A 16505-nucleotide genomic window follows, 5' to 3' on the forward strand; every position below is an offset into this window, starting at 1 on the left:
CGAAAGAGGAAACACAAATCATTAATAATCATGTGAGAAGATAATATTATTCATTGTTGGGATATGCTAATTAAAGCCTCAATGAACTAGTTTAACATGCACAAAATTGGCAAAACTAAAAAGTCTGAAAGTATCATGCTTTGGTGAGAGTGCAGAGCAAGGAGAATTCTCACACAGTGCTGCCCATCTTCACCCAAACCGTATTTTCTGATTTTGCTGGTGGGACTGTCAATGGGTCAGGTTTGAAACAGAGCTTGGCATTGCATGTGCAATTTGAATAAGGTAAGATAAAATAACCGGGGACAATGGCACTATCATAGTGCTCGAATTCTTGCCAGCTCAACAAGACTTACAGCATTCTGGCAGAGAAAGATGGGGGCAACTCTGACCCAGCACTACCTATATACTAAGCATTAAGTTAAGACTTTTTCACACGCTTCTTTAAAGTTGAGGCAAAAGGGGTGCCCAGAATGCTGTTATTCTTTGACAGGAAACTTCTGGCTAAAGTTCCTTCTACTAAAGAAAAATATCTCCAGAACACTCTTACCCCATCAGGACAAGCTACACATTTACAAATATTACCATTCTCTGGCTTCTTTCTTCAAGAGACATTGGTTTCAAACATTTCAATTTTTCGATACAATAGCGATCACACACTGGGGTGTGGGAATAAAGGGATTTTTCTCGTCGGTGCCATTTTATGATGATGAGACAAATCCAGGAGATCTTATATGTGAATTATAGGAATGCCCAAAGAAGCAAAATCCCGATCAGGGAAGTAATCAATACAAACATGAGAAAATTTCCTTCAGCTGAATGAATAGAGATCTGACTCATCAGGAAGAAAGGGCTCAACAAACAAATCCCAGACATGATTAGAACATACACACATACAGGATAGATCCTGGTGAGCTTTCTGAATTCCAAAGATAAAGAAAAAAAAATCATATAACCTTCAGGCAAGAAACAGGCAACATATACAAAACCAAACAAACAAAACCCCCCAAAACCAAAACACCACACTAGCATCAGACTTCTCAGAACACTGACATTGGAAAACAGTGAAATATCTATGAACTGTCAAAGAAAAGGGACTGTGACCTGAAGTTGTGACCTCCCCACAAAGATATCGTTTGTCAAAGCAAAGGAGATATTTTGGGGTAGTCGAGGCCTCAGGAAGAATATACACTCACACAGCAGGCATGAGGGAACAAACATGAGGTATACATCAATCAAACCACAATTTCTTCAGCACACAGATGTCAAATGGGGAAAGATAAAATGACTAAGAAACAGCAATAACAATAAATCCCTCAGTGCACACTTACATCTAAATAGATTATGATAACATGACTGAGATTTGTAATATAAGAGATAAGAAAAGATCGTTGAAATAGAAAACATATCAGACAAAGCAGAATCTAAGATCCAATATGTTAAAGAGGACAGAAATGATGTCCTGTAAAAGGCACAATCATGAAGAAGTCACACATCTATGTAACAAAAATCTATATAGACACCAAATATATAAAGCAAAACTTGAAATACAAGGAAACTGCATAAAATACCCTTATGGGGGAAGATTTTCATATTTTTTCAAAAATTAAGTAGTCAAAAATAAGCAAGGACATAGAGGATTTGAAAATATAATCAACAAGTTCAATTTTATTTATAAATTTATACCAGATATGGAAAAGTAAACACTATACCAATATGTCTGTGTTATATTTCCAAAAAAACCTTATTGTGCCTCTCCCAAAAAGAGAATTTTAAACATTCCCCCCAAATGTAGAGGTTATACAGGCCATACTTTGAACCCAAACCAATAAAACCAGAGATCACTAGAGAAATTAATAAAAACTTCCACTATTTAGAAGTTAAACACCATTGTAAAGAAGAAATCAAAACTGACATGTAGAACTATCTAGAAAATTATGAAAAAGAACAATTAATATGCAATGGGGCACAGCTAAAGTCATATACCAAATAAAGTGCATAGCTTTCAAGGAGTTCATTTAATAAGAAATGAAAATAAATGAAATATGAAACACAAGACATTTCAACTAGATAACAAAATAAACCAGAAGAAAATAGGAAAAGAAAACTAATAATAATGCAAGAGGAAATTAAATAGAAAACCAAAACATATAAGGAATAAACAAAATTAAAAGCCATTTTTTTTTTTTAAGATTTTATTTATTTATTTGAGAGAGAGAGAAAGCATGAGGTGGGGAGGGTCAGAGGGAGAAGCAGACTCCTCGCTGAGCAAGGAGCCCGACGCGGCACTCGATCCCGGGACTCCAGGATCATGACCTGAGCCGAAGGCAGTCGCTTAACCAACTGAGCCACCCAGGCGCCCTAGAGCCATTTCTTTGATAATATCTATAAATAGCTAAACCTCTGAAAGCCTGCTTAAAGAAAAATAGATGGACGCCTGGGTGGCTCAGTCGGTTAAGCATCTGTCTTCGGCTCAGGTCATGATCCCAGGGTCCTGGGATCCAGTCCCGCATCCGGCTCCTTGCTCAGTGGAGAGTCTGCTTCTCCCTCTGCCTGCCGCTCTGCCTGCTGCTACCCCCTGCTTATGGTCCCTCTCTCTGACAAATAAATAAATAAAATCTTAAAAAAAAGAAAAACAGAGAAGGGTCGCCTGGCTCGCTCAGTCAATGGAGCGTGTGACTCTTGATCTCGAGGTTGTGGGTTCAAGCCCCACGTTGGGTGTAAAGATTACTTAAAAATAAAATCTTTTAAAAAATAGAGAAAACAAAATATACAACATTCGGGAGGCAAAAGGAGATAAAACCCTTAGTGCAACAGAATAAAATAATCATAAGAATACTGTGTACATTGGGGGCCTGGGTGGCTCAGTCAGTTAAGCATCTGCCTTTGGCTCAGGTCATGATCCCAGGGTCCTGGGATCGAGCCCCACGTCGGGTTCCCTGCTCAGCAGGGAGCCTGCTTCTCCCTCTACCCCTCCCCACTGCTCTCTCTCTCTCTCACTCTATCAAATAAATAAATAAATAAATAAATAAAATATTAAAAAAAAAGACTACTGTATATATTTTTAGGGAAATAAATTGAAAATCTAGAAGACTAGCTCTCAATCTTTAATTTAATTTTATTATGTTATGTTAGTCACCATACATTACATCATTAGTTTTTGATGTGGTGTTCCATGATTCATTGTTTGTGCATAACACCCAGTGCTCCATGCAGAACGTGCCCTCTTTAATACCCATCACCAGGCTAACCCATCCCCCCACCCCCTCCCCTCTAGAACCCTCAGTTTGTTTTTCAGAGTCCATCGTCTCTCATGGTTCGTCTCCCCCTCTGATTCCCCCCCTTCATTCTTCCCCTCCTGCTATCTTCTTCTTTTTTTTTTTTTTTAACATATAAGGTATTATTTGTTTCAGAGGTACAGGTCTGTGATTCATCAGTCTTACACAATTCACAGCACTCACCATGACTAGCTCTCAATCTTAGCTACACATTATAATCACCTGACAAGCTTGCAAAATTACTGATGCCTGAGCCCCATTCCCAGAGGTTCTAATTTAATTGGTCTGGGCACGAGGAAGACAAAGGCTGGGCCACATGATTCTCATGTTCAACCAAAATCTAGAACCACTAAATCCTTACAGGGCTTGAGCCACGCGGTCCATGAACCAGCAGCATCAGCATCTCCAGGGAGCTCGTAAGAAATGCAGAATCTCCGGCCCCAGACCTACACAATCAGGATGAGCATTTTCATGGCATCCCCCAGGTGATGTGTGTGCACATTAACATATGAGATGTACCGATCGAGAAAATGGACAAATTCCAAGGGAAATATAGACACGAAAATTTATTTAAGAAGAAAAGCTGATGGATTAATTAATTAATGTAGAAGAGATGGGAAAGTAAAGACTTACCATTTATAAAGAGGCATCAGACCCAGGGCACCTGGGTGGCTCAGTCGGTTGAGCGTCCAACGCTTGATTTCGGCTCAGGTGCTGATCTCAGGGTCGTGAGGTTGAGAGCCCCATGTCAGGCTCCGTGCTCAGTGGGGAGTCTACTTGAGATTCTCTCTCCCTCTCCATCCTCCTCTGCCCCTCTGCCTGCTCACTCTCTCTCTCTCTCAAATAAATAAATAAAATCTTTTTTTAAAATGATGAACATTTAAAAAAAAAAGGGAGGCATCAGACCCAAATGCTTTCACAACTGAGTTCTACCTAACCCTTAAAAATCAGATAATGCCTCCAGTTTTTATTTATTTATTTATTTATTTACGATTTTATTTATTTGTTTGACAGAGAGAGAGACAGCGAGAGAGGGAACACAAGCAGGGGGGAGTGGGAGAGGGGGAAGCAGGCTCCCCGCTGAGCAGGGAGCCCCACGTGGGGCTCGATCCCAGGACCCTGGGATCATGACCTGAGCCGAAGGCAGCTTAACGACTGAGCCACCCAGGCGCCCCTGCCTCCAGTTTTTAAACCATTCCTGACCATAGAAAAGTTTCCAAGTTTATCTTATGCAGCTAGTGTTACATTAACATTCAAACCTGATGGGGTCATGGTCCCAGGGTCCTGGGATCGAGCTCCGCATCGGGCTCCCTGCTCAGCGGGAAGCCTGCTTCTCCTTCTCCCACTCCCCCTGCTTGTGTTCCTTCTCGCTTTGTCTCTGTCAAATAAATAAATAAAATCTTAAAAAAAAAAACCATTCAAACCTGATGACAATAGTACAAAACAAGAAAACACCACAATATGAACACAGATACAAAAATTCTAAATAAAGTACTAGCCAATTTAATCAACAGTATAAAGAACAATAAAAATTGCCTAAGCAGGGTACTTTTATCCTAGAAATTCGAGTATAGCTTAACTTTTAAAAATCTAGCAATGTAATTCAGTATACTTCATGACATTAACAAATAAAAAGAAAAATCAAGTAATTATATCAATAGTTGGCTAAAAGGTATGTGATATTAGCCTTTCCTAATAAAATCTCTAAGTCAAATAATAATGGAAAGAAACTATCTAACCTTGGTAAATGCTACTTTCCAAAACCAACATTATACTAAGTGGTTAAATATGGGAGTATGGCCATCCAAAGAAGTAACACAGAAATGCCTGTTGTAATCTATATTCTTCGGCATTGTTTTAGAAGTTCTAGCGAAGATAAGATGCAAAAAGGAAATAATTGACATCTTTTTGTGGCGACTACACACACAGAAATTCAAGAGATGACTAAAGCACAATTGGAATTGGGAAGATAATGTGGTAAATTAGCTGGGTACATAAAAATATATATAAAAACCAATAGTTTTTCTCTTTACTGTTCATATGGAAGAATAAATGTCAAGAAAACAGTGAAAAAGAAAAGGACTTGCCTTTTGATATTAAAGTTCAGCACAGAGTACTGTGAGTAAAACAATATGGCTTTGGCACGAGAATAGCAAATAGATCACTAAAACAGAAAGCACTTCATAAATGAATCCAAGGTTAAGTTAGGAACTTAGTACTTAAAGTGTAATTTCAGTTCATCAGGGTCAAGGATGACTTACTATAGTAACTGGCTATCTAAGAGAAAAGGGAAACTAGGCCCTCTAGCCAAATAACATATACCAAAATAACTTGAACTGTATACAAATCCAAACAAAATGAAAACATCACAAGAAAATCTACGTGTGTACTTGTAGAACCTTGGGGTAGAAAAGGCCTTTGTAAGTAGGACAAAAAACCCTAGGAATCACAAAGGGGGAAAATAAACATATCTGATTACACAAATATTACAGATTTTTATGTATCTAAAGATAACATAAACAATAACAAGATAAACCATAGACTGAAAAACTGCAGCAAGTGTATTAAAAAGCTACTAGGCCAGATGGTCAAAGGACTAAATAGGAAATGGGGCACAGCATTTGAACAGGTGATTCATAAGAGCAAACTCAAAGGGCTATTAGCTGTGTGAAAGTATTACTTAATTCCATCAGCAGGCAGGTCAAGGCAGACTGGAACAACGATGGCATACAGACAGAAATATATATAATTCTATCTGTGGTATGGGCCCAAACAGCCACTGTTTATAAGACTGAGGGGAGTGGCTACCACCCTGAAAACCTCAACATCCAACAAATATTTCTTTCGTATCCGCTACACACCATATTGTTCTAGGTGAACCGCAATGAACAAGACAGACAAAAATCCCTGCGCTCCTAGAATTTACATTCTAACAAAAAATACTTTGCTAATATTGAGTGATATTTAAAAAATAGCACATATCCTCTCACTTAGCAATCACATCGTAGGGGAATCCATCCTACAGAAATCGAAGCACAAGTATGTAAGGATTATAGGCACAAGAACAATTATTTCAGCATTTTTGTAGTGGCAGAAAACCGGAAACAACCTAAATGTCCATTAAAAGGGGAATGGTTGACCATATTACAGTGGGGTCATTCTCTGGAAAGTTATTCGGCTATTAGAATAAAACAGAGCTCGGTCTCCTGTCCCAGAGAGATGGACATGATATATTAAATGACTTGCAAAGATACCTAATCAGACTTTGGTCAAAAAATGTGAAATCTCTGCCTCCCCTGTTTTCCCAGCTTCCTCATAGTCTCTTTCCATTATCTATCTTTGTACAGGTTTGTATGAGTATGGGGGGAAAACACACAGCCTGTTAACTATGATGACCACAAGGAAATGGCTTGCAGGAAGCAAAGGTGAGCTCAAGCTTGTCTTTATACTTATTTTGTATTGTACAACACTTGTTACAATAACATGTATTTTGCAACTAAAAAATCTAATAAAATTAAAACTCAGTAAAGATTTTCTTAAAAAAGACAGTATGTTCATCTAGATATGTTTCCTGAGGAAAGGGAAACAAAGCAAAAATGAACTCTTGGGACTTCATCAAAATAAAAAGCTTCTGCACAGCGAAGGAAACAATCAACAAAGCTAAAAGGCAGCCTACAGAATGGGAGAAGATATTTGCAAATCACATATCTGATAAAGGGTTAGTATCCAAAATATATAAAGACTTATCAAACTCACACGAAAAACAAATAATCCAATTTAAAAATGGGCAGAAGACATGAACATTTTTCCAAAGAAGACATCCTGATGGCCAACAGACACATGAGAAGATGCTCACTATCAATTATCATCACGGAAATATAAATCAATACTACAATGAGCTATCACCTCACACCTGTCAGAATGGCTAAAATCCACAACACAAAACCAAAGGTGTTGGTGAGGATGTGGAGGAAGGGGAACCCTCTTACACTGTTGGTGGGAATGCAAACTGGTGCAGCCACTCTGGAAGAGTATGGAGGTTCCTCAGAAAGTTAAAAATAGAACTACCCTACTATCCAGCAATTGCACCACTAGGTATTTACTCAAAGAACACAAAAACACTAATTCAAAGGGATACACGCACCCCTATGTTTATAGCAGCATTATCTACAATAGCCAAGGTATGGAAGTAACCCAAGTGTCCATCAATTGATGGATGGATGAAGATGTGGGGGGTGTGTGTGTGTGCGTGTATAAAATGGAATATTATTCAGCCATAGAAGGATGAAATCTTGCCATTTGCAATGACAGGGATGGAGCTAGAGAGTATTATGCTGAGTGCAAGAAGCCAGTCAGAGAAAGACAAATACCATATCTTTTCACTCATACGTGGAATTTAAGAAACAAGCCAATGAGCAAAGGGGGAAAAAAGGGAGACAAACCAAGAAACACAGTCTTAACTCTAGAGAGCACACTGCTGGCTACCAGAGGGGAGGCTACCAGGTGGGAGATGGGGGAAACAGGTGATGGGGATTAAGGAAGGCACCTTGTCGTGATGAGCACCAGGTGAGGTATGGAAGTGTGGAATTACTGTATTGTACACCTGAAACTAATATTACACCGTGTTAACTAACTGGAATTTAAATAAAAACTTTTTAAAAAAGAAAAAAGATAGTATGTTCTAGGTAATGGGATTGAAAAAAGAAAGCATTTTACTTTCTTCTCAGTACCATTCTCAATTTTTCATATTCTCTCCAAACAGAATGTGCATTAAAAAAATTTTAAAGACAACCAATAGATATGGAAATAGTTGATGCTTGAAATGAAAATTCCTGAACATAGAATCGATTCTATGGTAACAACACAGATAAAAGATTTACATGTACGGACTAAGACCGGAAGATGAACAAAGATGAACTCCTTGAATAAAGCAAGTAGCATTGTGGGTGATCATTTTTCTATATTTTGTTACAAAAATACGTAATAAAAATGACTTGCAAAGTTATCAGCTTTAAATATAAGTAAATTTGCCCTTGAAAAGTTATTTTTCTGAAGAAAAACTAAAGTGTACTGTACTAGAAGAAACAGGAACTAAACCTTTATTTTTTATTGTTTTTTTAAAGATTTATTTGAGAGAGTGGCGGGGGGGGGGGGAGGCGCAGAGGGAGAGGGACAGTCTTAAGCAGACTCTGCACTTAACACAGAGCCTGATGCAGGGCTTGATATCATGACCCAGAGATCACGACCTGAGCCGAAACCAAAAGTCAGACGCTTTAACCGACTGCACCACCCTGGCACTCCAAGAACTAAACATTTAAAAGTCTGTCACAACAACCACCTCAAGAGGGGACAAACAGAAGTTATTTGGGGGAAAACAGCAAATATTTAGGGGTAAAGGTAAAAACCTCACGTTTTGCTAGTGGGCTAATGTCAGGGGGCTGCCCGGAATTGGACCAAGCCTTATTATTTTACGAAGATGGCAGGAGGGAAGTCTTCTCCGCCTTCCCTGAGTTCCCAGCCTGGGAGGGCTGGCGAGGATACTGCAGCCATTCTCTCCCACTTGCTCCATTTCTCTGGTGGGAGACCAAGCGGTCTCAATAGCTCAGGGTGACTTTGAGTGACTGGCTGCACGAGTCAAGGCCTCGACTGGGGGGAAAGAGATGTGGCCTCTGGGCCTCCCAATTCAACTTTACGAGAAGTCTCACATTCAACTGGTGGTTTGTGTCTATCTCCCATGTGGTTAGAACCCAAAGAGGAGAATGGGTGTAATTAGAACCTCCCAAACCCCAACAGATGGCTCTGCAATACCTCTCCTTATCTCAAAGCAGCTCAGGCAAAAAGAAATGGCTTCTGAATTTAAAGCCAAACACAGCCATTAAGGAAAAGCAGAAACTTGCCTCTCTTGGAAGGCAAAATAACGTATTCTATTTTCATCAATGCGTTTGGGATATTTCTGTGGTAATTCACATCATGAAAGAAGAAATGCCATCTAAAGTTCCTTAGCAGGTTTTCTGTAGCAAAGTATCCTAGTGGCTTTACCGTAGCAGCAGGTCACAACACCAAACCCTTTGTGTTCACCAATACCAGCGATACAAGCAACATGAGCCTAAAGAAACAGGAAATACCAAGTAAAAGAAAGTAATTCTTGATGTTGACCTCAAACTTGGCAAACTAAAAATTTCCCTCAGAAGTCACGAAAATGATTTTAAAGTCAGAGTTAGGTGCAGATGCTACAGTGATATTTTCACTGATGTTAGAAATGCTGAACAGAAGGGGTCACATCACTTCCAGTTTATACTTTGTTGGGGCTTTATTAACTTTGTGATTTAAACCTCTTCATTTCCGTGTGTGTGTGTTTATGTGTGTTTGTATGTGTATGCCTTTTCTATAGCCAACACTCCACTAGGATAACTTAAAACAAAATAGGAATTTATTTACAATAGCAAAGATGTCCAAAATAATGGAAACGATATATAACAAATCCAAGAATTATTTTATGAAAAAGGCAAACAATATATACAAGAAAGATAAAACAAAATCCAAAAGGGCAAACTTAATTTTGACTTGATCTAAACAGCTGCAGAATGTGGCAAAATGGTTTTTCAGATATGAATTAGTAAGTAATGATGGGCCAATTAAACACTCTTTTCAGCTTTTCTCTTTTACTTGCTGAATCTTCCTCTGAATTCTATTAACCTTTGAGGAGTATCACTTAGGGGAGGCCATACTAGATTTATGAAATACAGGCTACTTACAGGTGTACTAAAAAGGATACACTTACTGTCTGGAGGGCTCACACTTTGAAAAAGGTAAACCAAAGGTGTCAACGAAGTCCCATTTCACCCTCACTGCTTATTGCTGGGGTTGTGTGTGAGAGAGAGAAATAGAGAGAGAGAGAAAGATTCTCTTGTCTACTACACAAAACGTTGCACCAGTGATCTTTTCGGTTCCTCAGGTGCTCTGAAAGGGTTTCCCAAACTTGAGCATGCATCAGAATCACCTGGAGGACAGGTCAAGACACAGATCACCGGGTCTCATGCCGTTTCCCGATTCGGTGGGTGTGACGTGCAAGCACAAATTTTTATCTTTAACAAAGTTCCAGGTGGTTATGATGCTGCCACTGTTGTCAGACCACACTTTGAAAACCACTGCTCTAAAATATCACCTCTTTTAAGATTTTGACCGGTCCCGCTTTTCCTTCATGAATCCTAGAACTGGTGGGCAACAAAATTGTTAATGCGGAGATTCCCAGAGAAGAGAGTGGTACATTACCTGACTGCCTGGTCTCTGACAGCTAAGATGCTGTCTACCAGGCATTCTGGTACGACAAAGTGTTTCACACGCTACGGTTTTGTGCGGTTCGTGGCTCTGGACAGTGACACTCACCGTGTTCTCTTGACCACTGACCCCAAATTTTGATTATTTACTGTTTCAACTATTAGGCAAACACTTGTTCCTACACAGTTGAAGATCTGAAGGATCTCATCTTTAAACCTCAAAGATGGCTCAAATCGATCTGTTACTCTCTTTTGACTCCTGGTCACTTTCACCTAACTTCTGATTTTTCTAACGGTGGCCACTCTCTAACATGTTAGCATCTATGAATGAAAGCCGGGCACAAAGGTGTCACTCTAGGGCAGGGCTTCTGCTGTGGAGGCGGGGACAACACCCAGTGATTAAGTGTGCTGTGCAGGGATACTGAAATGAACTTTAAGTGCTCTCATAAACCATTTATGCAGGGCAAATTCATCTCAGGGGAACTGGAGAGGCTAATGAAACAAATCCCTTGTGAAGATGAAGGGAAAAAAAACGAATTTCAAGGACATGCTCATCAAAGGACTCACCAATCATATCTTAAGTTCCCTGATATACTACTAGCAAATTCGCGGGGCTGAACTATGAGGAGTATTTGCATCAAGTGACAAAATTCAAAGCAATCAAGCATTTTGCAATCCACTGCTGCATAAAAGGAATTAAGAAAGGGGGAAATGAAAATAATCCACTGCTTTTGATGTTTATTAGGTTTACAAAAACTGTACATTTTTTTCCTTAAGAAAAAGCATTAACTTAGTACTGGTATCAAATAGACTAAACATCCATTAACAGGAAAATATTCTGATTTTTATTTTTGCACGTTATTCTCAAGTACACAATTACAATAATGTCACACATCCCTATATGATTTTCTTTTTATGTATTTTACTTTTTTTTTACAAAGTGTACAGAGGGAGGGACATACAATATTTAATAGGATATTTCTACAGAACAATAACTTATATTATGTCCTTGTAAAAATCTGTACCTCTTTAAAACATTTAACTGAAACATCCATTTTTTTTAGCTTTGCTAATCAAAATTGTTTTAAGAATTAAAACTAGGTTGTAACTAATGTCAGTACATAACAGTGACTACAATTTCATTTTCTCTTTATACAGACAAATACATTTTATCATATTCACTTGACCAAACCCTTAAATACCTTTTAAAGGTTTCAATATTGTGCTTTAAAAAGAAAATAACTGTGTATGATTCCAGACTATGTAAGAGAAATATAAAGTGTGTAGAGTGTTGTGTTCTTTATCTTTCAGTTTATTTAAAAAAATATAGTTAAATGACCAATTATTTATATTTTCTGTACTAATTTTACAGCATGTTTTAAGGTTAATAAATTTCCACTTTCATTTAAGTGTCTTCTTTTACATGATTTCTGGGGAAAAAAATGGAGATTTTTAAAGGTTCTCACAAAAAAACAGACAGAGCTTTCAAGGATAGTACTGCGGGGCAATGAATCACACAATTGTAAGTTACTTTAAAAAAAAAAAGCATGTATGAGAGCCAAGAGGGCACAGGAGCTCCCACTGGGATAGGCCCATGCCTTGGCTTTAACTAGCATTCAGGTTGGAGTTCATACCAGCCTAAAGCACTTGATTTACAACTGGACGAAATCAATCTAGCATTTCAGAGGCTTGCCAACCACCAAATATTTAGATTTCTAACCCTATAAATATAATTCTTGAATACAAATATCAATGGCAAAGAGAAAGATGAAAGGCCAAAACCTAATAGCACAAAGGGGATGGAGCACCATAATGAAGTGGCAAGGCAGCTATCCAGTGGGAAGAAAATTCCTAAATCTCCTACGACGTGCCAGATACTCATATGCTGACAGCCAATTTAAAGGACCCCAAAAACTGTTTTCCATTTTCCAAGATCCCTCTTAACATAACCAAATTCTAATTAACCGAGTTCATTTTATGCATTTCTGACTCTGATTCAGAACTGTTTGTTTAAAAAATGTCGGCTCTCAAAGACAGACAAAACTGTGAAAGACTTGGTGATGTTCCAAATAAGGCCTCAGATTTTCCTCATGCACTTAAACACACCTTTATCTTCTAACCAAGCCAAGCTGAGCGTTCAGTTTTTTAATGTTTGGTAACTGTAACTAAGAAATAAAAGAGCAGGCTGGACCCGCCCAGTGTAAGTCATAATTAGCACCCAATCTCTGGGACATGGAGCTGTGGTTTCCTTAATCCCCCTCACTGGGTGACACAGAGTTCCCTCATGGGCTTCTCAGAGAGAACTGAGGGAGTTATGTCCGGATATTCATTAGCTTTTCAGAAAAATATAAAGGCATGGAGCTGAAGTTGTATGAAAACATTCTATCTAGAAACATCTTAACGTCTATTTTTTCAATTACCAAAGATATTTAAAAGAAAATACCTTTACTCTTTAAAAATACTAGTGTCCTTATTTTCCTTCTAATTCTTCACCTGAGTAGTCTCTCTGAAGAGCATGATTTACAAAATGCTCTCTCATGCATCCCTGCATCTTTCATGTTATTGTAAATTTAATACTTTTCATTATAGATCTTAACTACTACTGGGGTTGTGTGTATAAATATGTAAAATAAGCAATACACACAGATACATGTTCTCTATATATGTGCATATATATAATTCAGGGTACATTTACATATATAAAGTCGCAAAAGATCCTACGAGCCACGAATTACCTCTAGGAGATTCCAAAATGCAGTCCTCGATAATCTCATTTGTAGCACACAACCATTCCAAGACAAAGCAGCACAGACGGAATAATCAAAATACAACAGCATCAAGCAAAATTTGTCAAGGAAGTTCTCTAAAAGTTTGCTATGCTGACAAAAGATGTAAATACGCCAAAGAAAGCCCCCAAAGAAGTATAGTTTGTCTGCTAAACAAAATGAAAAGTAAACACGAACCCAGCCACTGTTCTTTCCTCAGCGATGCCAGGGACGCAAAAGCTCAAATGGAAACTTTCATTGTCATGTGGTCTGAAAATAGTAAGCAAGACAAGTAAATGACTTCCACGTTAGGATAATTAGACCTGACTGTAAAATCTCCCATTTATGTTAGTAGATGTCTCTGACAATTTTATTGTGAGAAATTTATGGGAACAAAAAAAAATGAGTCAACATGAATCTTTTCAGAGTTATCAATCTAAAGTTACCTTAACTTTAAGTTAAATGGTCTTAGAAGAGTACCATCAAGGTAAGCAAGGTAAATATTTAAATAAATATAAAACTTCTAAGATAGAAAAATTCAGTATAGAATCAGGGATTACTTTATTAAAAGCAACTTACTTGTTGCTGCTTTCCCCCATTTATTAAACAAACTGAATAGAATTCAGAACACACTATTAAACAAAATGTAAAAAAAAACCAACTCAACTAGAAGCAATAATTCTATTTGTACACAGCATAAATCAATATACAGTATTGTTATGTGAACGAGATGGATTGGCTTTAAAATGAAATTTCCGCTTCAAGGCCAACATCTCCACAAATGTCTGTAGCGGTATCGTCAGGGCAGGCCCACTTCTTTATGGTGTCGCATTATGTGCTGGTTCTTTTCGGAAGGTCTCCGGAAGCCTTTCTTGCAGTACTCGCATCGGTGAGGGTAGTCTTTCGTATGAATGGAGATAACGTGCCGTTTAAAGCCGGACGCATCTGTAGTGCTATACTCACAGTACTCACACTGATACACCTTCCTGCCACTGTGGGTCTTCATATGCTTTTTAAGCTCATTCTGTTGCCTAAATCCCTTTCTACATCTCTTACACCTAAACGGAAGATCTTTTGTGTGAACGGAGAGGATATGGCGACTCAGAACAAATGGATCCGCAATCTTAAAGTCACAGTGTCGACACTGGTGCATTTTTTTACCCTTGTGGGCAGCCACGTGTTTCTTGAGTTCGGAAGGCCTGTGAAAGCCTTTCTCACACATGTCACACTTATGGGGGTAGTCCTTCGTATGAACCGAAATTATGTGTCGTTTCAAATCGCTTGAGTTCGAGCTCTTGTGGTCGCAGTGCAAACACTGGTGTGTTTTGCTTTCTTGGTGGATAAGAGCATGTTGCTGCACCTCTTTGGTATCTGAGAAAGTCAGAAGACAGATGTCACACTTGAATGGCATCTCTTTACTATGCTTAGTTTTTACATGCGTTTTCAAGTTAGAAGAGTCTGCAGACCTATATTCGCAGTACTGGCACTGGTACGGCTTCTCCCCGGTATGGATTCGCATGTGCTTTTTGAGCTCCGACGGGTGACGAAAACCTTTCCCGCACTCCACACAAATGTGAGGAAAGTTCTTGCTGTGGACCGCCAAAAGGTGGCGATTCAATAACCCTTGTTCAGCTGTCTCGTATTCACAGAATTTACACTTGTGCATTTTGTTGGCTCCTTTTTCCTTATGCACCATTTTGTGAGTAAACAAAGCCCCAGCATGAGAGAAATGCTTCCCACACTCGTCGCATTCGATGGCCTTCTCTGCCTTGCTGGTCAGCTTGTGGCTCTCCAGGTGGTTGTGTAAACTTATCTTCTTGTTGGTAGTGTAATCACAGTCTGTACAGCGGTACTTCTTCTTGGTAAGGTGTTCAGGATGGTTTTTCATGTGCCTTTTCAAAAAACCTCTCGACTTAAATTTTTTCCCACAAATCATGCAAGGATAGACAGTCAAGGGATGTCCATCAGGGCCAATAATTATTGCTAGGAAAGGAAAAGAAAGGCACATGAGTGATCAAACCAAGTTCCATTTTGGTTTCTGCAAGCATTTAAAGTGTGTGTTCTGAACATTATTAGGCAAGTATTCCTACGTTAAGCTATTTGCTACGTGACATTCCTTTTACCATTTTTCAGTATAAGAGATAGAGCAACCCTGTCATAAAGAGAACCCTGGTCTGAAAACTTCATTCAGTCTGATTGTACCAACCTCAGTCCCTCCAGTTTAAAAAATCAATCAATAAATACCTAACTTCTGCCAACTAGTGATCAAAGCTCTATCAGTTTAGAAATCAGTAGAAAATTCTTCACAAAAAGAAAGTTTTGTAATCACAATTCCTGCTTTGGTTATTCTGAAAAACCTAATTTTGTGTCACTTTACAGTAAAGCTTAAATCCACCTACAAAAATTTTAATATGCAAATCGCCATCCACGAATAGACAGGAACGGGGTCATGTAAACTGAAGTACTTGTCCTGCTGCTCTGGAAATTATGCCTGCCTTAATTAAGGTAACATAATCCAATTCTTTGCATTAATTTAGTTTTTAAAACAGTTAATGCTTGTAACGTGTTTGAGGGATTTCTTTTCATTTCCACCTAAAAACCACCTGAGTTTTGAAATTTTTTTCCCCAACCACGTTTGATCCATTCCCTGTTTCTTTTTATCCCAGGAAATCATTCATGAATATCACTGAATTCTTAAAATTATATTTTCAAATTCCATACACAAAAGCTTACATGTGGTCTAGCAGCTAAAATGCCATCACAACACCTCTGTGGATACATACTAGAGTTCCATCTGAGAGCTTGCCAAGCACGCTGCGCTGTGGGACTCATGTGCCCTCACCTGTTTGGTACTGCCTGGAATCAGGTCTTCTCCTTTTCTTTGGTTTTTGTTTAGCCAGTCTGCCGAGCCCAGCAGACTCATCTATGTGCAAGAGGGCACTTGCAGTGCCATTCCGGGTTTCAATTCCATCAGAATTATTACCTAACAATGCGCATTAAAAAACAAAATTATACAGTATTATAAATTATAAAAAATTAGGGATTCTTTATTAACTATAACAACGAAAAGTAAGCCATGATACTCATGAATGACAGAAAGTCCCCATTCTAGGTAATGGGTTTTAGGTCCACATTTATTATAGTGAGACGGTAGGAAATGCCTCGCTTCCAAATCTAAAAAACACATG

The 16505-nt window shown here is 38.5% G+C and overlaps 1 protein-coding gene across 1 annotated transcript in view; it reads right to left on the reverse strand.

Annotated features, from left to right (window-relative positions):
* Positions 1-9327: 9327 nt before the first annotated feature.
* The window catches only part of ZFX (zinc finger protein X-linked), a 55456-nt gene continuing 48278 nt past the window's right edge, over positions 9328-16505 (reverse strand). The window contains exons 7-9 of the mRNA XM_021705630.2: positions 16160-16300; positions 11380-15300; positions 9328-9971 (exon numbers count right to left, since the gene is read on the reverse strand). Coding sequence (XP_021561305.1) covers positions 14117-15300; positions 16160-16300 — 1325 coding nt within the window. The 3' untranslated portion in view covers positions 9328-9971; positions 11380-14116. The remainder of the gene's footprint in view (positions 9972-11379; positions 15301-16159; positions 16301-16505) is intronic.

This window comes from Neomonachus schauinslandi, chromosome X, assembly GCF_002201575.2.
Source record: "Neomonachus schauinslandi chromosome X, ASM220157v2, whole genome shotgun sequence".
Lineage (NCBI taxonomy): Eukaryota > Metazoa > Chordata > Mammalia > Carnivora > Phocidae > Neomonachus > Neomonachus schauinslandi.